The 21,642-nt window shown below is 47.8% G+C and overlaps 3 protein-coding genes and 2 long non-coding RNA genes across 5 annotated transcripts in view; 2 read left to right on the top strand and 3 right to left on the bottom strand.

Annotated features, from left to right (window-relative positions):
• Positions 1–5,204, top strand: part of LOC127929364 (isocitrate dehydrogenase [NADP], mitochondrial-like) — a 93,173-nt gene extending 87,969 nt beyond the window's left edge. The window contains exons 11-13 of the mRNA XM_052517330.1: positions 1,313–1,538; positions 1,605–4,393; positions 4,492–5,204. Coding sequence (XP_052373290.1) covers positions 1,313–1,397 — 85 coding nt within the window. The 3' untranslated portion in view covers positions 1,398–1,538; positions 1,605–4,393; positions 4,492–5,204. The remainder of the gene's footprint in view (positions 1–1,312; positions 1,539–1,604; positions 4,394–4,491) is intronic.
• LOC127929375 (uncharacterized) lies at positions 5,110–10,132 on the bottom strand. The gene is made up of 3 exons (XM_052517336.1): positions 9,977–10,132; positions 5,385–5,959; positions 5,110–5,335 (listed from the first exon to the last, which is right to left on the bottom strand). The coding sequence occupies exons 1-3, from the start codon at positions 10,130–10,132 to the stop codon at positions 5,110–5,112; spliced, it is 957 nt and encodes a 318-aa protein (XP_052373296.1).
• Positions 10,133–10,269: 137 nt separating this feature from the next.
• LOC127929368 (uncharacterized) lies at positions 10,270–10,987 on the bottom strand. The gene is made up of 3 exons (XR_008134667.1): positions 10,854–10,987; positions 10,692–10,763; positions 10,270–10,619 (listed from the first exon to the last, which is right to left on the bottom strand). It is a non-coding gene; the product is annotated as an uncharacterized LOC127929368 (long non-coding RNA).
• Positions 10,792–12,392, top strand: LOC127929367 (uncharacterized). Its single transcript, XR_008134666.1, has 2 exons — positions 10,792–11,737; positions 11,772–12,392. It is a non-coding gene; the product is annotated as an uncharacterized LOC127929367 (long non-coding RNA).
• A 2,694-nt stretch (positions 12,393–15,086) lies between these two features.
• znf710b (zinc finger protein 710b) overlaps positions 15,087–21,642 on the bottom strand; it is a 31,681-nt gene continuing 25,125 nt past the window's right edge. Inside the window, 1 exon segment of the mRNA XM_052517329.1 lies at positions 15,087–16,893. Within this exon segment, the coding sequence (XP_052373289.1) occupies positions 16,703–16,893 (191 nt within the window). The 3' untranslated portion in view covers positions 15,087–16,702.

The raw sequence follows: 21,642 nt of genomic DNA, 5'->3' as shown, positions 1-21,642 counted from the left end.
CCTCCGTTAGGGTTAGGTCTCTCCTCTCCTCCGTTAGGGTTAGGTCTCTCCTCTCCTCCGTTAGGGTTAGGCTCCTCTCCTCTCTCTCCGTTAGGGGTTAGGTCTCTCCTCCTCCGTTAGGGTTAGGTCTCTCCTCTCCTCCGTTAGGGTTAGGTCTCTCCTCTCCTCCGTTAGGGTTAGGTCTCTCCTCCGTTAGGGTTAGGTCTCTCCTCCTCCGTTAGGGTTAGGTCTCTCCTCTCCTCCGTTAGGGTTAGGTCTCTCCTCTCCTCCTCCGTTAGGGTTAGGTCTCTCCTCTCCTCCTCCGTTAGGGTTAGGTCTCTCCTCTCCTCCGTTAGGTTAGGTCTCTCCTCCCTCCGTTAGGTTAGGTCTCTCCTCTCCTCCGTTAGGGTTAGGTTCCTCTCCTCCGTTAGGGTTAGGTCTCTCCTCTCCTCCGTTAGGGTTAGGTCTCTCCTCTCCTCTCCTCCGTTAGGGTTAGGTCTCTCCTCTCCTCTCCTCCGTTAGGGTTAGGTCTCTCCTCTCCTCCGTTAGGGTTAGGTCTCTCCTCTCCTCCGTTAGGGTTAGGTCTCTCCTCTCCTCTCCGTTAGGGTTAGGTCTCTCCTCTCCTCCGTTAGGGTTAGGTCTCTCCTCTCCTCCGTTAGGGTTAGGTCTCTCCTCTCCTCCGTTAGGGTTAGGTCTCTCCTCTCCTCCGTTAGGGTTAGGTCTCTCCTCTCCTCCGTTAGGGTTAGGTCTCTCCTCTCCTCCGTTAGGGTTAGGTCTCTCCTCTCCTCCGTTAGGGTTAGGTCTCTCCTCTCCTCCGTTAGGGTTAGGTCTCTCCTCTCCTCCGTTAGGGTTAGGTCTCTCCTCTCCTCCGTTAGGGTTAGGTCTCTCCTCCGTTAGGGTTAGGTCTCTCCTCTCCTCCGTTAGGGTTAGGTCTCTCCTCTCCTCCGTTAGGGTTAGGTCTCTCCTCTCCTCCGTTTCATCATCATTACCACAATGCTGGTCTCTCCTCCGTTTCATCTACATTACCACAATTCTGGTCTCTCCTCTATTTCATCTACATTCAAAAACAATAACTATGTGCTGGGGTGAACAGTGGCGCTGTTTCCCCTTATGCAGCTTTAAAGGCAATGTTCCCAGGTTTGCCAAAAAAACATTCATGGTAAACAGTGCATATGTTGGCTCAATCGGAAATTCCCTTGAAAAGCCGCAATGCCTATAACCCTAACCCTAACCCTATAACCCGCAATCAGATTGAATAGAGCCCTTAGTGTTGTCGTACACACCTGCCTAGTTCATCAAAGTGTCTAATCCAACCTGTCATGTGATTTTGCAGCTGCAAGCTGAATGAACATTACGTCAACACATCAGACTTTCTGGACGCCATCAGGATCAACCTGGACAAGGCTCTGGGCAAGTGAAGAGGAGGACAACGCCACCACCACAAAACAAACTAACACTACCTTAGATCAGTGTTGCTCCTCCATTAGGGTTAGGTCTCTCCTCCGTTAGGGTTAGGTCTCTCCTCCGTTAGGGTTAGGTCTCTCCTCCGTTAGGGTTAGGTCTCTCCTCCATTAGGGTTAGGTCTCTCCTCCGTTAGGGTTAGGTCTCTCCTCCATTAGGGTTAGGTCTCTCCTCCGTTAGGGTTAGGTCTCTCCTCCGTTAGGGTTAGGTCTCTCCTCCGTTAGGGTTAGGTCTCTCCTCCATTAGGGTTAGGTCTCTCCTCCGTTAGGGTTAGGTCTCAACCTGTTTAAGGCTCTGGGCAAGTGAAGAGGAGGACAATGCCACCACCACAAAACAAACTAACACTACCTTAGATCAGTGTTGCTCCTCCATTAGGGTTAGGTCTCTCCTCCGTTAGGGTTAGGTCTCTCCTCCGTTAGGGTTAGGTCTCTCCTCCGTTAGGGTTAGGTCTCTCCTCCGTTAGGGTTAGGTCTCTCCTCCGTTAGGGTTAGGTCTCTCCTCCGTTAGGGTTAGGTCTCTCCTCCGTTAGGGTTAGGTCTCTCCTCCGTTAGGGTTAGGTCTCAACCTGGACAAGGCTCTGGGCAAGTGAAGAGGAGGACAACGCCACCACCACAAAACAAACTAACACTACCTTAGATCAGTGTTGCTCCTCCATTAGGGTTAGGTCTCTCCTCCGTTAGGGTTAGGTCTCTCCTCCGTTAGGGTTAGGTCTCAACCTGGACAAGGCTCTGGGCAAGTGAAGAGGAGGACAACGCCACCACCACAAAACAAACTAACACTACCTTAGATCTGTGTTGCTGCCATGTTGTGGTGTCTCTCTGTAGTGTTGTGGTGTCTCTCTGTAGTGTTTCTCTGTAGTGTTGTGGTGTCTCTCTGTAGTGTTGTGGTGTCTCTCTGTAGTGTTTCTCTGTAGTGTTGTGGTGTTTCTCTGTAGTGTTGTGGTGTCTCTCTGTAGTGTTGTGGTGTCTCTCTGTAGTGTTTCTCTGTAGTGTTGTAGTGTTTCTCTGTAGTGTTGTGGTGTCTCTCTGTAGTGTTGTGGTGTCTCTCTGTAGTGTTGTGGTGTCTCTCTGTAGTGTTGTGGTGTCTCTCTGTGGTGTTTCTCTGTAGTGTTGTGGTGTTTCTCTGTAGTGTTGTGGTGTCTCTATGTAGTGTTGTGGTGTCTCTATGTAGTGTTGTGGTGTCTCTCTGTGGTGTTTCTCTGTAGTGTTGTGGTGTTTCTCTGTAGTGTTGTGGTGTCTCTCTGTAGTGTTGTGGTGTCTCTCTGTAGTGTTGTGGTGTCTCTCTCTCTGTAGTGTTGTGGTGTTTCTCTGTAGTGTTTCTCTGTAGTGTTGTGGTGTCTCTCTGTAGTGTTGTGGTGTCTCTCTGTAGTGTTGTGGTGTCTCTCTTTATGTAGTGTTGTCTCTCTTTATGTAGTGTTGTGTTGTCTCTATGTAGTGTTGTGTCTCTCTATGTAGTGTTGTGGTGTCTCTATGTAGTGTTGTGTCTCTCTATGTAGTGTTGTGGTGTCTCTCTGTAGTGTTGTGGTGTCTCTCTCTATGTAGTGTTGTGGTGTCTCTCTCTATGTAGTGTTGTGGTGTCTCTCTCTATGTAGTGTAAGTCGCTCTGGATAAGAGCGTCTGCTAAATGACTTAAATGTAAATGTAGTGTTGTGTCTCTCTATGTAGTGTTGTGGTGTCTCTCTGTAGTGTTGTGGTGTCTCTATGTAGTGTTGTGGTGTCTCTATGTAGTGTTGTGGTGTCTCTCTGTAGTGTTGTGGTGTCTCTATGTAGTGTTGTGGTGTCTCTATGTAGTGTTGTGGTGTCTCTATGTAGTGTTGTGGTGTTTCTCTGTGTAGTGTTGTGGTGTCTCTATGTAGTGTTGTTTCTCTGTGTAGTGTTGTGGTGTCTCTCTCTATGTAGTGTTGTGGTGGTTCTCTGTGTAGTGTTGTGGTGTCTCTCTCTATGTAGTGTTGTGGTGTCTCTATGTAGTGTTGTTTCTCTGTGTAGTGTTGTGGTGTCTCTATGTAGTGTTGTGGTGTCTCTCTCTATGTAGTGTTGTGTTGTCTCTATGTAGTGTTGTGGTGTTTCTCTGTAGTGTTGTGGTGTCTCTGTGTAGTGTTGTGGTGTCTCTCTGTAGTGTTGTGGTGTCTCTATGTAGTGTTGCGTCTCTCTATGTAGTGTTGTGTCTCTCTATGTCGTGTTGTGGTGTCTCTATGTAGTGTTGTGGTGTCTCTCTCTCTGTAGTGTTGTGGTGTCTCTCTGTAGTGTTGTGGTGTCTCTCTCTATGTAGTGTTGTGGTGTCTCTCTCTATGTAGTGTTGTGGTGTCTCTCTCTATGTAGTGTTGTGGTGTCTCTCTCTATGTAGTGTCTCTCTCTATGTAGTGTTGTGGTGTCTCTCTCTATGTAGTGTTGTGGTGTCTCTATGTAGTGTTGTGGTGTCTCTCTCTATGTAGTGTCTCTCTCTATGTAGTGTTGTGGTGTCTCTCTCTATGTAGTGTTGTGGTGTCTCTATGTAGTGTTGTGGTGTCTCTCTGTAGTGTTGTGGTGTCTCTCTGTAGTGTTGTGGTGTCTCTCTCTATGTAGTGTTGTGGTGTCTCTCTCTATGTAGTGTTGTGGTGTCTCTCTTTATGTAGTGTTGTGGTGTCTCTCTTTATGTAGTGTTGTGGTGTCTCTCTCTATGTAGTGTTGTGGTGTCTCTCTCTATGTAGTGTTGTGGTGTCTCTCTCTATGTAGTGTTGTGGTGTCTCTCTCTATGTAGTGTTGTGGTGTCTCTCTCTATGTAGTGTTGTGGTGTCTCTCTCTATGTAGTGTTGTGGTGTCTCTCTCTATGTAGTGTTGTGGTGTCTCTCTGTAGTGTTGTGGTGTCTCTCTCTATGTAGTGTTGTGGTGTCTCTCTCTATGTAGTGTTGTGGTGTCTCTCTCTATGTAGTGTTGTGGTGTCTCTCTCTATGTAGTGTTGTGGTGTCTCTCTCTATGTAGTGTTGTGGTGTCTCTCTCTATGTAGTGTTGTGGTGTCTCTCTGTAGTGTTGTGGTGTCTCTCTCTATGTAGTGTTGTGGTGTCTCTCTCTGTAGTGTTGTGGTGTCTCTCTCTATGTAGTGTTGTGGTGTCTCTCTCTATGTAGTGTTGTGGTGTCTCTCTCTATGTAGTGTTGTGGTGTCTCTCTCTATGTAGTGTTGTGGTGTCTCTCTCTATGTAGTGTTGTGGTGTCTCTCTCTATGTAGTGTTGTGGTGTCTCTCTCTATGTAGTGTTGTGGTGTCTCTCTCTATGTAGTGTTGTGGTGTCTCTCTCTATGTAGTGTTGTGGTGTCTATGTTTGTTCTTAATTGACTTGCCTTTAAAATATATATTTTTAAATTACATTAACCCTAGTACAAAACAGACAATCAAAAAAATTGCATCCGTACAAGTTTTTGACCTTGTTTATGTAGTGTTAACCTAACTTGTTTTGACCCCAATATTTCAATTAGCTGTGTATCCTGTTTGAAGGGAACACGTTTAATATTTTCCTGACAGTTTGTGCTATGGACTATTTGTGCCAATCAGATGTGTTACTAATAGTGTGTTTCTCTGCCTTCCCATTGACAGGGGAGATTTGTCAAATCATTTTATTTTCTTGTCTGTGGTCCAATACATTCTGGATTCATATGATTAATAACCTATTATTCATATAATGAGATCAATACCAGGGATCAATTTAAAACAACCATTTCAATTAAGCGTAGATTACTCTTGAATGTTGTATAAAATTCAGAATAATTCTCAATAAATGCAGTATGTACAGTCATCAGTTTCCATGTAAAGACTTCTACACTGTAGGCTACCGACACCGACGTCCCCACGCTGTGCCGGCGTCCCCACGCTGTGCCGGCGTCCCCACGCTGTGCCGGCGTCCCCACGCTGTGCCGGCGTCCCCAGCTGCGTCCCCACGCTGTGCCGGCGTCCCCACGCTGTGCCGGCGTCCCACGCTGTGCCGACGTCCCCACGCTGTGCCGACGTCCCCACGCTGTGCCGGCGTCCCCACGCTGTGCCGGCGTCCCCACGCTGTGCCGGCGTCCCCACGCTGTGCCGGCGTCCCACGCTGTGCCGGCGTCCCCACGCTGTGCCGGCGTCTCCACGCTGTGCCGGCGTCCCCACGCTGTGCCTACTACTCAAATCAAAGACTTCTACACTGTAGGCTGCTGACGTCGCTACGCTGTGCCGACGTCCCCACGCTGTGCCGACGTCCCCACGCTGTGCCGACGTCCCCACGCTGTGCCGACGTCTCAAATCAAAGACTTCTACACTGTAGGCTGCTGACGTCGCTACGCTGTGCCGACGTCTCAAATCAAAGACTTCTACACTGTAGGCTGCTGACGTCGCTACGCTGTACTGACGTCTCAAATCAAAGACTTCTACACTGTAGGCTGCTGACGTCGCTACGCTGTACTGACGTCTCAAATCAAAGACTTCTACACTGTAGGCTGCTGACGTCGCTAGGCTGTACTGACGTCTCAAATCAAAGACTTCTACACTGTAGGCTGCTGACGTCGCTACGCTGTACTGACGTCTCAAATCAAAGACTTCTACACTGTAGGCTGCTGACGTCGCTACTGACGTCTCAAATCAAAGACTTCTACACTGTAGGCTGCTGACGTCGCTACGCTGTACTGACGTCTCAAATCAAAGACTTCTACACTGTAGGCTGCTGACGTCGCTACGCTGTACTGACGTCTCAAATCAAAGACTTCTACACTGTAGGCTGCTGACGTCGCTACGCTGTACTGACGTCTCAAATCAAATTGTATGCGCCGAATACAACAGGTATTCCTGTAGACCAGGAACCCTAAACCTAACCCTAACCCCTAACCCTAACCCTAGTGTAGACCTTAGTGAAATGCTTACTTACAAGCCCCTATCCAACAACGCAGTTTAAAAAATATGAATAACAATAAGAAATAACAGGAACCAGTAATTAAAGAGCATCAGTAAAATAACAATAGCGAGACTATATACAGGTGGTACCGGTAAAGAGTCAATGTGCGGGGGCACCGGTTAGTCGAGGTAATATGTTCATGTAGGTAGAGTTATTAAAGTGACTATGCATAGATAATATCAGAGTACCAGCAACCTGAAAAGGGGGGCAGTGCAAATAGTTTGGGTAGCCATTTGATTAGCTGTTCAGGAGTCTTATGGCTTGGGGGTAGAAGCTGTTCAGGAGTCTTATGGCTTGGGGGTAGAAGCTGTTCAGGAGTCTTATGGCTTGGGGGTAGAAGCTGTTCAGGAGTCTTATGGCTTGGGGGTAGAAGCTTTTAAGAAGCCTCTTGAACCTAGACTTGGCGCTCCGGTACCGCTTGCCGTGAACAGTCTATGACTGGGGTGGCTGGAGTCTTTGACAATTGTTAGGGCCTTCCTCTGACACTGCCTGATATAGAGGTCCTGGATGGCAGGAAGCTTGGCCCCAGTGATGTACTGGGCCGTATGCACAACCCTCTGAAGTGCCTTGCGGTCGGAGGCCGAGCAGCTGCCATACCAGGCAGTGATGCAACCAGTCAGGATGAACTCGATTTTGCAGCTGTAGAACCTTTTGAGGATCTGAGGACCCATGACAAATCTTTTCAGTCTACTGAGGGGGAATAGATTTTGTCGTGCCCTCTTCACAACTCTCTTGGTGTGCTGTCATGTTAGTTTGTTGGTGATGTGGACACCAAGGAATGTGGACAGCCCCGTCGATGAGAATAGGGGCGTGCTCGGTCCTCCTTCTGCCTTGTCTTGATCACGTTGAGGGAGAGGTTGTTGTCCTACCACCACACGGCCAGGTCTCGGACCTCCTCCCTATAGGCTGTCTCGTTGTTGTCGGTGATCAGGCCTACCACTGTTGTGTCATCGGCAAACTTAATGATGGTGTTGGAGTCAAGCCTGGCCATGCAGTCATGAGTGAACAGGGAGTACAAGAGGGGACTGAGTACGCACCCATGAGGGGCCCCTGTGTTGAGGATCAGCATGGCAAATGTGTTGTTACCTACCCTTACCACCTGGGGGCAGGCCCGTCAGGAAGTCCAGGATCCAGTTGCAGAGGGAGGTGTTTAGTCCCAGGGTCCTTAGCTTATTGATGAGCTTTGAGGGTACAATGGTGTTGAACGTTGAGCTGTTGTCAATGAATAGCATTCTCACATAGGTGTTCCTTTTGTCCAGGTGGGAAAGGGCAATGTGGAGTGCAATAGAGATTGCATCATCTCTGGATCTGTTGGCGGTATTCAAATTGGAGTGGCTCGAGGGTTTCTGGGATAATGGTGTTGAAGTGATAATGGTGTTGCCTTTAAAAGCACTTCATGGCTACAGACGTGAGTGCTACGGGTCAGTAGTCATTTCGGCAGATTACCTTAGTGTTCTTGGGCACAGGGACTATGGTGGTCTGCTTAAAACATGTTGGTATTACAGACTCGGACAGGGAGAGGTTGAAAATGTCAGTGAAGACACTTGCCGGTCAGCGCATGCTCGCAGTATACGTCTTGACAATCCATCTGGCCCTGCGGCCTTGTGAAAGTTGACCCGTTTAAAGATTTTACTCACATCAGCTACGGAGAGCGTGATCACACAGTCGTCTGGAACAGCTGGTGCTCTCATGCATGTTATTTTTTTCCCACCTTTATTTAACCAGGTAGGCTAGTTGAGAACAAGCTCTCATTTACAACTGCGACCTGGCCAAGATAATGCATAGCAGTGCGACAAAAACAACAACACAGAGTTGACTGTACGTTTGCACATAAACAAACGTACAGTCAATAACACAATAGAAAAATCTATGTACAGTGTGTGCAAATGTAGAAATGTAGGGAGGTAAGGCAATAAATAGGCCATAGAGGCAAAATAAACACAATTTAGCATTAATACTGGAGTGATAGATGTGCAGATGATGATGTGCAAGTAGATACTGGGGTGCAGAAGAGCAAGAGGATAAATAACAATATGGGGGTAGTTGGGTGGGCTATTTACAGATTGGCTGTGTACAGGTACAGTGATCGGCAAGCTGCTCTGACAGGTGATGCTTAAAGTTAGAGAGGGAGATGTAAGACTCCAGCTTCAGTGATTTTTGAAATTCACTCCAGTCATTGGCAGCAGAGAACTGGAAGGAAAGGCGGCCAAAGGAGGAATAGGCTTTGGGGATGACCAGTGAAATATACCTGCTGGAGCGCGTGCTACGGGTGGGTGTGGCTATGGTGACCAGTGAGCTGAGATAAGGTGGAGCTTTACCTAGCATAGACTTATAGATGCCCTGGAGCCAGTGGGTTTGGCGACGAATATGTAGTGAGGGTCAGCCAACGAGAGCATACAGGTCGCAGTGGTGGGTGGTGAATGGGGATTTGGTGACCAAACAGATGGCACTGTGATAGACTGCATCCAGTTTGCTGAGTAGAGTTTTGGAGGCTATTTTATAAATGACATCACCGGAGTCAATGATCGGCAGGATAGTCAGTTTTACGAGGGTATGTTCGGCAGCATGAGTTAAGGAGGCTTCGTTGTGAAATAGGAAGCCGATTCTAGATTTAATTTTGGATTGGAGATTCTTAATGTGAGTCTGGAAGGAGAGTTTATAGACACCTAGGTATGTGTAGTTGTCCACATATTCTAAGTCAGAACCGTCCGGAGTAGTGATGCTAGTCGGGCTGCGAGCAGCAATCGGTTGAAGAGCATGCACTTAGTTTCTTGCATTTAAAAGCGGTTGGAGGCCTTGGAAGGAGTGTTGTATGGCATTGAAGCTCGTTTGGAGGTTTGTTAGCACAGTGTCCAAAGAAGGGCCAGATGTATACAGAATGGTGTCGTCTCACCAGCAGCAAGAGCGACATCATTGATATATACAGAGAAAAGAGTCGGCCCAAGAACTGAACCCTGTGGCACCCCCATAGGGACTGCCAGAGGTCCGGACAACAGGCCCTCCGATTTGACACACTGAACTCTATCTGAGAAGTAGTTGGTGAACCAGGCGAGGCAGTCATTTGAGAAACCAAGGCTATTGAGTCTGCCGATAAGAATGCGGTGATTGACAGAATCGAAAGCCTTGGCCAGGTCGATGAAGACGGCTGCACTGTACTGTCTTTTATCGTTGGTGGTAATGATATCGTTTAGGACCTTGAGCGTGGCTGAGGTGCACCCTTGACCAGCTTGGAAACCAGATTGCATAGTGGAGAAGGTACGGTGATCTGTTTGTTAACCTGGCTTTAGAATATTTTAGAATGATTTTATATGTCTCGAAGAGAGCGTAGAAGTAGTTTAGCTCATCAGGTAGGCTCGTGTCACTGGGCAGCTCTTGGCTGTGCTTCCCTTTGTAGTCTGTAATGGTTTGCAAGCCCTGCCACATTCTATGAAAGTCGGGGCCAGTGTAGTACGATCTTAGTCCTATATTGACGCTTTGCCTGTTTGATGGTTCGTCAGGGATTTTGGAATTTCTTATAAGCTTCAGGATTAGAGTCCTGCTACTTGAAAGTGGCAGCTATAGCCTTTAGCTCAGTGTGGATGTTGCCTGTAATCCATGGCTTCTGGTTGGGGTATGTATGGTCACTGTCTCTACGCTGTGCTGACGTCTCCACGCTGTAGGACGCTGACGTCTCCACGCTGTAGGACACTGACGTCTCCACGCTGTAGGACACTGACGTCTTTACGCTGTAGGGCGCTGACGTCTCCACGCTGTAGGACGCTGACGTCTCCACGCTGTAGGACGCTGACAGCAATGAGCATCTCAGGGAGGGATGGCAGCGCTCCTTAACACCTTTGGACTCCACACTGTAGGACGCTGACAGCAATGAGCATCTCAGGGAGGGATGGCAGCGCTCCTTAACACCTTAGGACTCCACACTGTAGGACGCTGACAGCAATGAGCATCTCAGGGAGGGATGGCAGCGCTCCTTAACACCTTAGGACTCCACACTGTAGGACGCTGACAGCAATGAGCATCTCAGGGAGGGATGGCAGCGCTCCTTAACACCTTTGGACTCCACACTGTAGGACGCTGACAGCAATGAGCATCTCAGGGAGGGATGGCAGCGCTCCTTAACACCTTTGGACTCCAAGCTGTAGGGCGCTGACGTCTCCACACTGTAGGACACTGACAGCAATGAGCATCTCAGGGAGGGATGGCAGCGCTCCTTAACACCTTAGGACTCCACACTGTAGGACGCTGACAGCAATGAGCATCTCAGGGAGGGATGGCAGCGCTCCTTAACACCTTTGGACTCCACACTGTGGGACGCTGACAGCAATGAGCATCTCAGGGAGGGATGGCAGCACTCCTTAACACCTTAGGACTCCACACTGTAGGACGCTGACAGCAATGAGCATCTCAGGGAGGGATGGCAGCGCTCCTTAACACCTTTGGACTCCACACTGTAGGACGTCTCCACGCTGTAGGACGCTGACAGCAATGAGCATCTCAGGGAGGGATGGCAGCACTCCTTAACACCTTTGGACTCCACACTGTAGGACGCTGACAGCAATGAGCATCTCAGGGAGGGATGGCAGCGCTCCTTAACACCTTTGGACTCCACACTGTAGGACGCTGACAGCAATGAGCATCTCAGGGAGGGATGGCAGCGCTCCTTAACACCTTTGGACTCCACACTGTGGTGTTCACACTACACCAAGTTTCATTTGAATATTCATTGGTGGCTATTCAAGTTTTTTATTGAACTATTTATCAAATGGACAGAGGCGGCTGATCTTCCAGCCCAGGGAAGGTAAAGGTGAACTTCCTCTGACGTCCGGGAGTCACTGTACCACTAATGGAGGGCCACAGATTCTTTCACAGGCAAGATTCAGAAAGCTGTTCCTACTGTGTTGTCTGTACAGCAGGTGGCGACATGGAGGCACAAGTAGATTCCAACTGAAACATGACATCACAGACTGGGCTAAACAATTCCAGGGTTAGAAAGACATGATTAGACCACAGAAGCAGTTAGACTCTTTGACTGTATGATATGGGAGCACAATAGGGTTATATACTGTACTAACTTACAAGGTTGAAACATACTGTCTAGTCATTACAACAAAAGTTCAGTTTGAGGAATTACAGAATGCAGACAGATTAAAACAAGACTGAAAAACAGAAACCAAAGAACCTTTATTAAATAGTAATGTGAGGTTTCAGTTGGATTTTCTTCATTCCAAAAAACAACTATACCAGGGTTTTAGTTTTAGTGTGAATCAAGGCTCCCTGCATAGTAGGATGGGGGGGCAGGTGTTCCCCAAAACAGAACCAGAGAGAGGGTGAATTAGTTTTAACTCGCCCAGTGCTCCGGGACACTTTAGGGCCAATGGAATGGTCCAGATCTGGTCGTACCGTCTCAGGTAGCCCGGTCCAGATCTGGTCGTTCCGTCTCAGGTAGCCCGGTCCAGATCTGGTCGTACCGTCTCAGGTAGCCCGGTCCAGATCTGGTCGTACCGTCTCAGGTAGCCCGGTCCAGATCTGGTCGTACCGTCTCAGGTAGCCCGGTCCAGATCTGGTCGTACCGTCTCAGGTAGCCCGGTCCAGATCTGGTCGTACCGTCTCAGGTAGCCCGGTCCAGATCTGGTCGTACCGTCTCAGGTAGCCCGGTCCAGATCTGGTCGTACCGTCTCAGGTAGCCCGGTCCAGATCTGGTCGTACCGTCTCAGGTAGCCCGGTCCAGATCTGGTCTGAATGTCAAGCTAAACCAAGTGAAACAAGGTGGGGGAAAAGGTTTGTTTGTAGAGTAAGGAGACAGTACTGTAAGTGGTTACACATCAGCAACATGTTGTAGTATTAGCCAGCAAACAGCAGACAGCAGTCACTTTGGGAAGTATAGACCTGACTCCAGATCAGCTCATAGAAGACTGTTCCTGTGCTCCTCCATGCTGCAGAACAGACATGTTGTGAAGATCATTCAAACCGGTTATATGTATCAATGTCTAATAGAAAGTACCTCTGGACTCTTTTCAGATTTGGTTGTTTTACAAAGTGGGATTAAAATGGATTTAATTGTCATTTCTTTGTCAACGATCTACACAAAATACTCCGTCACAGTGGAAGAAAAATTCTAACATCTGTAAAAAAGAAAGAAAAATAAAACACTAATATATTGTGATTAGATAAGTATTCAACCCCCTGAGTCAATACATGTTAGAATCACCTTTGGCAACGATTACACCTGTGTCTTTCTGGGTAAGTCTCTAAGAGCTTTTTAATTCTTCAAGCTCTGTCAAGTTGGTTGTTGATCATTGCTAGACTGCCATTTTAAGGTCTTGCCATAGATTTTCAAGTAGTTTTAAGTAAAAACTGTAACTAGGCCACACAGGAACATTCCATGTCATCTTGGTAAGCAACTCAAATGTATACTGAACAAAAATAGATAAGTGTTGGTCCCATGTTTAATGAGCTGAAATAAAACATCCCAGAAATGTTTCATACTGTTTCACACAAACAGCTTATTTCACTCAAATGTTGTGCACTAATTTGTTGACATCCATTAGTGAGCATTTATCCTTTGCCAAGATAATCCATCCACCTGACAGGTGTGGCAAATCAAGAAGCTGATGAAACAGCATGACCATTACACAGGTACCCCTTGTGCTGGGGACAATAAAAGGCCACACAAATGTGCAGTTTTGTCACACAGCACAATGCCAAGAAGTCTCAAGTTTTAAGGGAGCGTGCGATTGGCATGCTGACGGCAAGAATGTCCGCCAGAGCTGTTGCCTGATAATTTAATGTTAATTTCTACCATAAGCCGCCTTCAACGTAGTTTTAGAGAATTTGGCAGTACGTCCAACCAGCCTCAGAACCGCAGACCACGTGTAACCACTGTAGCCCAGGACCTCCATAACCAGCTTCTTCACCTGCGGGATTGTCTGAGACCAGCCAGCTGGACAGCTGATGAAACTGTGGGTTTGCACAACCGAAGAATTTCTGCACAAAATGTCAAAAACTGTCTCAGGGAAGCTCATCTGCGTGTTCGGCGTCGTAACCATCTTCAGTGGGAAAATGCTCACCTTCAATTGTCATTGGCACGCTGGAGAAGTGTGCTCTTCATGGATTAATCCCAGTTTCAACTGTCCCGGGCAGATGGTAGACAGTGTGTATGGCGTCGAGTGTACGAGAGGTTTGCTGATGAACAGAGTACCCCATGGTGGCGGCGGGGTTATGGTATGGGCAGGCATAAACTATGGATAATGAACACAACTGCATTTTATCGATGGCAATTTTAATGCACAGAGATACCGTGATGAGATCCTGAGGCCCATTGTCGTGCCATTCATCCACCGCCTCGTGTTTCAGTATTATAATGCACAGAGATACCGTGATGAGATCCTGAGGCCCATTGTCGTGCCATTCATCCACCGCCATCACCTCGTGTTTCAGTATTATAATGCACAGCCCCATGTCACATGGATCTGAACACAATTCCTGGAAGCTGAAAATGTCCCAGTTCTTCCATGGCCTGCATACTCACCAGACATGTCACTAATTGAGCATGTTTGGGATGCTCTGTATCAACGTGTATGACAGTGTGTTCCAGTTCCTGCCAATATCCAGCAACTGCACACAGCCATTGAAGAGGAGTGGCACAACATTCCACAGGTCACAATTAACAGCCTTATCAACTCTATGCGATGGAGATGTGTTGCAGTGCTTGAGGCAAATGGGGGTCACACCAAATGGGCGGCAGGGTAGCCTAGTGGTTAGAGTGTTGGACTAGTTACAGAAAGGTTGCAAGTTCAAATCGCCGAGCTGACAAGGTACAAATCTGTCGTTCTGCCCCTGAACAGGCAGTTAACCCACTGTTCCTAGGCAGTCATTGAAAATAAGAATGTGTCCTTAACTGACTTGCCTAGTTAAATAAGGGTAAAAAAAAAGATACTGACTGGTTTTCTGATCCATCCACCTTTTTGTTAAGGTACCTGTGGCCAACAGATGTATATCTGTATTTCAAGTCATGTGAAATCCATAGATTAGGGTCTAATTAATTTATTTCAATTGACTGATTTCCTTATGACCTGTAACTCAGTAGAATCTTTGAAATTGTAGCATGTTGCGTTTATATTTTTGTTCAGTGTATATTTGGCCTTGTATTTTAAGTTTTTGTCCTGCTGAAAGGTGAATTCATCTCCCAGTGTCTGTTGGAAAGCAGACTGAACCAGGTCTTCCTCTAGGATTTTGTCTGTGCTTAGCTCCATTCGGTTCTTTTTTATCCTGAAAACCTCCCCAGTCCTTAATGATGAAAAGCACACCCATAACATGATGCAGTCACCACCATGCTTGAAAATATGGAGAGTGGTACTCAGTGATGTGTTGTATTGGATGTGCCCCTAACATAACTTTATGTCCTGAATACAAAGTGTTAATGTCTTTGACATATGTTTTGTAGTTTTACTTTAGTGCCTTACAAAAGGATGCACGTTTTAGAATATTTGTATTCTGTAGAGGCGTCCTTCTTTTCACTCTGTCATTCAAGTTAGTATTGTGGAGTAACTACAATGTTGTTGATCCATCCTCAGTTTTCTATCACAGCCATTAAACTCTTAACTGTTTTAAAGTCACCATTGGCCACATGGTGAAATCCCTGAGTGATTTCCTTCCTCTCCTGCAACTGAGTTAGGAAGGACGCTTGCATCTTTGTAGTGACTTGGTGTGTTGATATGCTATCCAAAGTGTAATTAAAAAATTCACCATGCTCAAAGAGATAATCAATGTCTGCTTTTTTATTTGACCCATCTACCAATAGGTGCCCTTCTTTGCAAGGCATTGGAAAACCTCTCTGGTCTTTGTGGTTGTATCTGTGTTTGAAATTCACTGCTCGACTGAGGGACCTTACAATTATCTGTATGTGTGGGGTACAGAGATAAGGTAGTCATTCAAGAAACATGCTAAACAGTATTATTGCACACAGACTGAGTCCATGCAACTTGGTAAGCAAATGTGTATTCCTGAACTTATTTAGGCTGGCCATAATAAAGGGGTTGAATACTTACTGACTCAAGACATTTTAGCTTCTCATAAAAAAAATTCTACAAACATAAATTCACCTTGACATTATGGGGTATTATTGTGTGTAGACCAGTGACATTGAATCCATTTTAAATTCAGGCTGTAACACAACATGTGTAAAAAGTCCAGGGGTGTGAAGACTTTCTGAAGGCGCTGTATACAGTGTGTCTAGTTGGATCTAAGATCAGAGTTATACTGCATCTGGCACGGCCTTCTGTCAAAACATACTGATTGGTGAATGATTCCATGGCAGGTAAGATGTTTCTGTGTAAAACTGATTTCTGAGTGCTGATACAGTTCCATACCACAACGTATCAGAGTTTAGATCTGTCACTATATGTCTGATAGAATATCCCAAGGACTTCTAGACCAATCATGTCTGGTAGAATATCCCAAAGACTTCTAGACCAATCATGTCTGGTAGAATATCCCAAAGACTTCTAGACCAATCATGTCTGGTAGAATATCCCAAAGACTTCTAGACCAATCATGTCTGGTAGAATATCCCAAAGACTTCTAGACCAATCATGTCTGGTAGAATATCCCAAAGACTTCTAGACCAATCATGTCTGGTAGAATATCCCAAAGGACTCCTAGACCCAATCGTCAGTCTCAGAGTCACTCCTATCAGAGACGGGTGGAGCGAATTGGCTGTTGAAGTGCATGTCCTGCCCCTCCATCAGGACAGGTCAGTTCTGGTTCTTAAAGTGTCCATGACCCCCCCTCTGTGTCTCACTGCCACAGCACGCCCTAACCTAGTCTCTCTCACTGCCACAGCACGCCCTAACCTAGTCTCACTGCCACAGCACGCCCTAACCCAGTCTCTCTCACTGCCACAGCACGCTCTAACCCAGTCTCTCTCACTGCCACAGCACGGCAGCCATGTTGTCTCCACAGGTGCTGGAGTTCTAGGTAAACTCATGGAAAACAGAAAGGAAAACGTCACACTGCTGCTCGTGCTACCAGATATTTATTTATAACAATGTTTCCACCATTAGGTCCTGGATACCTGATGAAGACCTAAGGGTGGAAACATTATAAATAAATATCAGCTGGGAGCATGAGCAGCAGTGTGACATTTTCCTTTCTGTTTTCCCATGGTCTGTAGTTAGTCCACCAATAACCCATGGTCTGTAGTTAGTCCACCAATAACCCATGGTCTGTAGTTAGTCCACCAATAACCCATGGTCTGTAGTTAGTTCACCATTGACCAATGGTCTGCAGTTAGTCCACCATTAACCCATGGTCTCTTCTCCATTAATCCATGGTGTCTAATGGTCTGTAGTCCATTAACACTATTCTCCTGCTGCTCAAGACGTGTTGTAGTTAGCTGTATCCTTCCCAAAGTTGTAATAGTTGTCCATGTCGTCCATGTTGGCCGTGGTGAGCTTGGTGAGGTTCTGGGAGCCTCCATTATCCATGTTGTTGTTTGCCCCTGAGGTCCCAAAGTCAAAGTTGTCCTCCTCATAGTGGCCCTGGCCCTCCATCCCAGGAAGAGCATCTGGGAACACACAGAGAAACAGGGCTGTTAGGGAGAGTACAGTGGTAGAACCAACCCCAACCCAGAACACAGTGGTAGAACCAACCCAGAACACAGTGGTAGAACCAACCCCGAACACAGTGGTAGAACCAACCCAGAACACAGTGGTAGAACCAACCCCGACCCAGAACACAGTGGTAGAACCAACCCAGAACACAGTGGTAGAACCAACCCAGAACACAGTGGTAGAACCAACCCAGAACACAGTGGTAGAACCAACCCCAACCCAGAACACAGTGGTAGAACCAACCCAGAACACAGTGGTAGAACCAACCCCACAGACCCATAACACAGTGGTAGAACCAACCCAGAACACAGTGGTAGAACCAACCCCAACCCAGAACACAGTGGTAGAACCAACCCCAACCTCGACCCAGAACACAGTGGTAAAACCAACCCCACCCAGAACACAGTGGTTGAACCAACCCCAACCCAGAACACAGTGGTAGAACCAACCCAGAACACAGTGGTAGAACCAACCCAGAACACAGTGGTAGAACCAACCCAGAACACAGTGGTAGAACCAACCCCAACCCAGAACACAGTGGTAGAACCAACCCCAACCCAGAACACAGTGGTAGAACCAACCCAGAACACAGTGGTAGAACCAACCCAGAACACAGTGGTAGAACCAACCCCAACCCAGAACACAGTGGTAGAACCAACCCAGAACACAGTGGTAGAACCAACCCCAACCCAGAACACAGTGGTAGAACCAACCCAGAACACAGTGGTAGAACCAACCCAGAACACAGTGGTAGAACCAACCCCAACCCAGAACACAGTGGTAGAACCAACCCCAACCCAGAACAGTGGTAGAACCAACCCAGAACACAGTGGTAGAACCAACCCAGAACACAGTGGTAGAACCAACCCACCCAGAACCCAGTGGTAGACCAACCCCAACCCAGAACACAGTGGTTGAACCAACCCAGAACCCAGTGGTAGAACCAACCCCAACCCAGAACACAGTGGTTGAACCAACCCAGAACACAGTGGTTGAACCAACCCCAACCCAGAACACAGTGGTAGAACCAACCCAGAACACAGTGGTAGAACCAACCCAGAACACAGTGGTTGAACCAACCCCAACCCAGAACAGTGGTTGAACCAACCCCAACCCAGAACAGTGGTTGAACCAACCCCAACCCAGAACACAGTGGTAGAACCAACCCAGAACACAGTGGTAGAACCAACCCCAACCCAGAACACAGTGGTTGAACCAACCCCAACCCAGAACACAGTGGTAGAACCAACCCCAACCCAGAACACAGTGGTAGAACCAACCCCAACCCCGACCCAGAACACAGTGGTAAAACCAACCCCGACCCAGAACACAGTGGTAGAACCAACCCAGAACACAGTGGTAGAACCAACCCGACCCAGAACCCAGTGGTAGAACCAACCCCAACCCAGAACACAGTGGTTGAACCAACCCAGAACACAGTGGTACAACCAACCCCAACCCAGAACACAGTGGTTGAACCAACCCAGAACCCAGTGGTAGAACCAACCCCAACCCAGAACACAGTGGTTGAACCAACCCCAACCCAGAACACAGTGGTTGAACCAACCCAGAACACAGTGGTTGAACCAACCCCAACCCAGAACACAGTGGTTGAACCAACCCCAACCCAGAACACAGTGGTTGAACCAACCCCAACCCAGAACACAGTGGTAGAACCAACCCCAACCCAGAACACAGTGGTAGAACCAACCCCAACCCAGAACCCAGTGGTAGAAACAACCCAGAACACAGTGGTTGAACCAACCCAGAACACAGTGGTAGAACCAACCCCAACCCAGAACACAGTGGTTGAACCAACCCCAACCCAGAACACAGTGGTTGAACCAACCCAGAACCCAGTGGTAGAAACAACCCAGAACACAGTGGTAGAACCAACCCCAACCCAGAACACAGTGGTAGAACCAACCCAGAACACAGTGGTACAACCAACCCCAACCCAGAACACAGTGGTTGAACCAACCCAGAACACAGTGGTTGAACCAACCCCAACCCAGAACACAGTGGTAGAACCAACCCCAACCCAGAACACATTGGTTGAAACCAACCCCAACCCAGAACACAGTGGTAGAACCAACCCAGAACCCAGTGGTTGAACCAACCCAGAACCCAGTGGTTGAACCAACCCCAACCCAGAACACAGTGGTAGAACCAACCCCAACCCAGAACACATTGGTTGAAACCAACCCCAACCCAGAACACAGTGGTAGAACCAACCCCAACCCAGAACACAGTGGTAGAACCAACCCCAACCCAGAACACAGTGGTTGAACCAACCCCAACCCAGAACACAGTGGTTGAACCAACCCCAACCCAGAACACAGTGGTAGAACCAACCCAGAACACAGTGGTAGAACCAACCCCAACCCAGAACACAGTGGTTGAACCAACCCAGAACACAGTGGTTGAACCAACCCCAACCCAGAACACAGTGGTAGAACCAGCCCCAAAACACAGTGGTAGAACCAACCCCAACCCCAGAACACAGTGGTAGAACCAACCCCAACCCCAGAACACAGTGGTTGAACCAACCCCAACCCAGAACACAGTGGTAGAACCAACCCCAACCCAGAACACAGTGGTAGAACCAACCCCAACCCAGAACACAGTGGTTGAACCAACCCCAACCCAGAACACAGTGGTTGAACCAACCCCAACCCAGAACACAGTGGTAGAACCAACCCAGAACCCAGTGGTAGAAACAACCCAGAACACAGTGGTTGAACCAACCCCGAACACAGTGGTAGAACCAACCCCAACCCAGAACACAGTGGTAGAAACAACCCAGAACACAGTGGTTGAACCAACCCCGACCCAGAACACAGTGGTAGAAACAACCCAGAACACAGTGGTTGAACCAACCCCAACCCAGAACACAGTGGTTGAACCAACCCAGAACCCAGTGGTAGAACCAACCCCAACCCAGAACACAGTGGTAGAACCAACCCCAACCCAGAACACAGTGGTAGAACCAACCCAGAACACAGTGGTAGAACAAACCCCAACCCAGAACACAGTGGTTGAACCAACCCAGAACACAGTGGTTGAACCAACCCAGAACACAGTGGTTGAACCAACCCAGAACACAGTGGTTGAACCAACCCCAACCCAGAACACAGTGGTAGAACCAACCCAGAACACAGTGGTAGAACAAACCCCAACCCAGAACACAGTGGTAGAACAAACCCCAACCCAGAACACAGTGGTTGAACCAACCCAGAACACAGTGGTTGAACCAACCCAGAACACAGTGGTTGAACCAACCCAGAACACAGTGGTTGAACCAACCCAGAACACAGTGGATGAACCAACCCCAACCCAGAACACAGTGGTAGAACCAACCCCAACCCTGAACAGTGGTAGAACAAACCCTAACCCCAACCCAGAACACAGTGGTAGAACAAACCCTAACCCAGAACAGTGGTAGAACAAACCAACCCAGAACACAGTGGTAGAACCAACCCTAATCCCAACCCAGAACAGTGGTAGAACCAACCCTAATCCCAACCCAGAACAGTGGTAGAACCAACCCTAATCCCAACCCAGAACACAGTGGTTGAACAAACCCTAACCCAGAAAACAGTGGTTGAACAAACCCTAACCCAGAACAGTGGTAGAACCAACCCCAACCCAGAACAGTGGTTGAACAAACCCTGAACACAGTGGTAGAACCAACCCTAACCCCAACCCAGAACACAGTGGTTGAACAAACCCAGAACACAGTGGTAGAACCAACCCCAACCCAGAACAGTGGTTGAACAAACCCAGAACACAGTGGTAGAACCAACCCTAACCCCAACCCAGAACACAGTGGTTGAACCAACCCCAACCCAGAACAGTGGTTGAACAAACCCAGAACACAGTGGTAGAACCAACCCTAAAACCCAGAGGTTGAACAAACCCAGAACACAGTGGTTGAACCAACCCCAACCCCAGTGGTTGAACAAACCCAGAACACAGTGGTTGAACAAACCCAGAACACAGTGGTAGAACCAACCCTAAAACCCAGAGGTTGAACCAACCCTAACCCAGAACCCAGTGGTAGAACAAACCCTAACCCCAACCCAGAACATAGTGTAAGAACAAACCCTAACCCCAACTCAGAACACAGTGGTAGAACCAACTGGATCACAAACAAGATATACAACCACTAAGTCAGGCTGCTCATTGACTTTTACTAACACTAAGCCTACAATAAGAAGGCTACAGGAATGGTAGTTAGGTAGCTGAATAAATAAGTGATGGATCGTGAGATGAGAGGAAGGAGAGTAAAGCCCTACCTTGTCCATCAGGGGAGATGTTCATGCTGGGTTAGGGTAAAGGGTTAGGGGTAAAGGGTTAGGGATAAAGGGTTAGGGGTAAAGGGTTAGGGGTAAAGGGTTAGGGGTAAAGCCCTACCTTGTCCATCAGGGGAGATGTTCATGCTGGGTTAGGGTAAAGGGTTAGGGTAAAGGGTTAGGGGTAAAGGGTTAGGGGTAAAGGCTTAGGGGTAAAGGCTTAGGGGTAAAGGGTTAGGGGTAAAGAGTTAGGGGTAAAGAGTTAGGGGTAAAGGGTTAGGGTAAAGGTTAGTAAAGAGTTAGGGTAAAGGGTAGGGTAAAGCGTTAGGGTAAAGGGTTAGGGTAAAGGTCCATCAGGGGAGATGTTCATACTGGGTTAGGGTAAAGGGTTAGGGGTAAAGGGTTAGG

Source organism: Oncorhynchus keta, unplaced genomic scaffold, assembly GCF_023373465.1.
Source record: "Oncorhynchus keta strain PuntledgeMale-10-30-2019 unplaced genomic scaffold, Oket_V2 Un_scaffold_6846_pilon_pilon, whole genome shotgun sequence".
In the NCBI taxonomy this organism is placed as follows: domain Eukaryota; kingdom Metazoa; phylum Chordata; class Actinopteri; order Salmoniformes; family Salmonidae; genus Oncorhynchus; species Oncorhynchus keta.
This window is presented reverse-complemented; position numbering and strand designations above follow the sequence as displayed.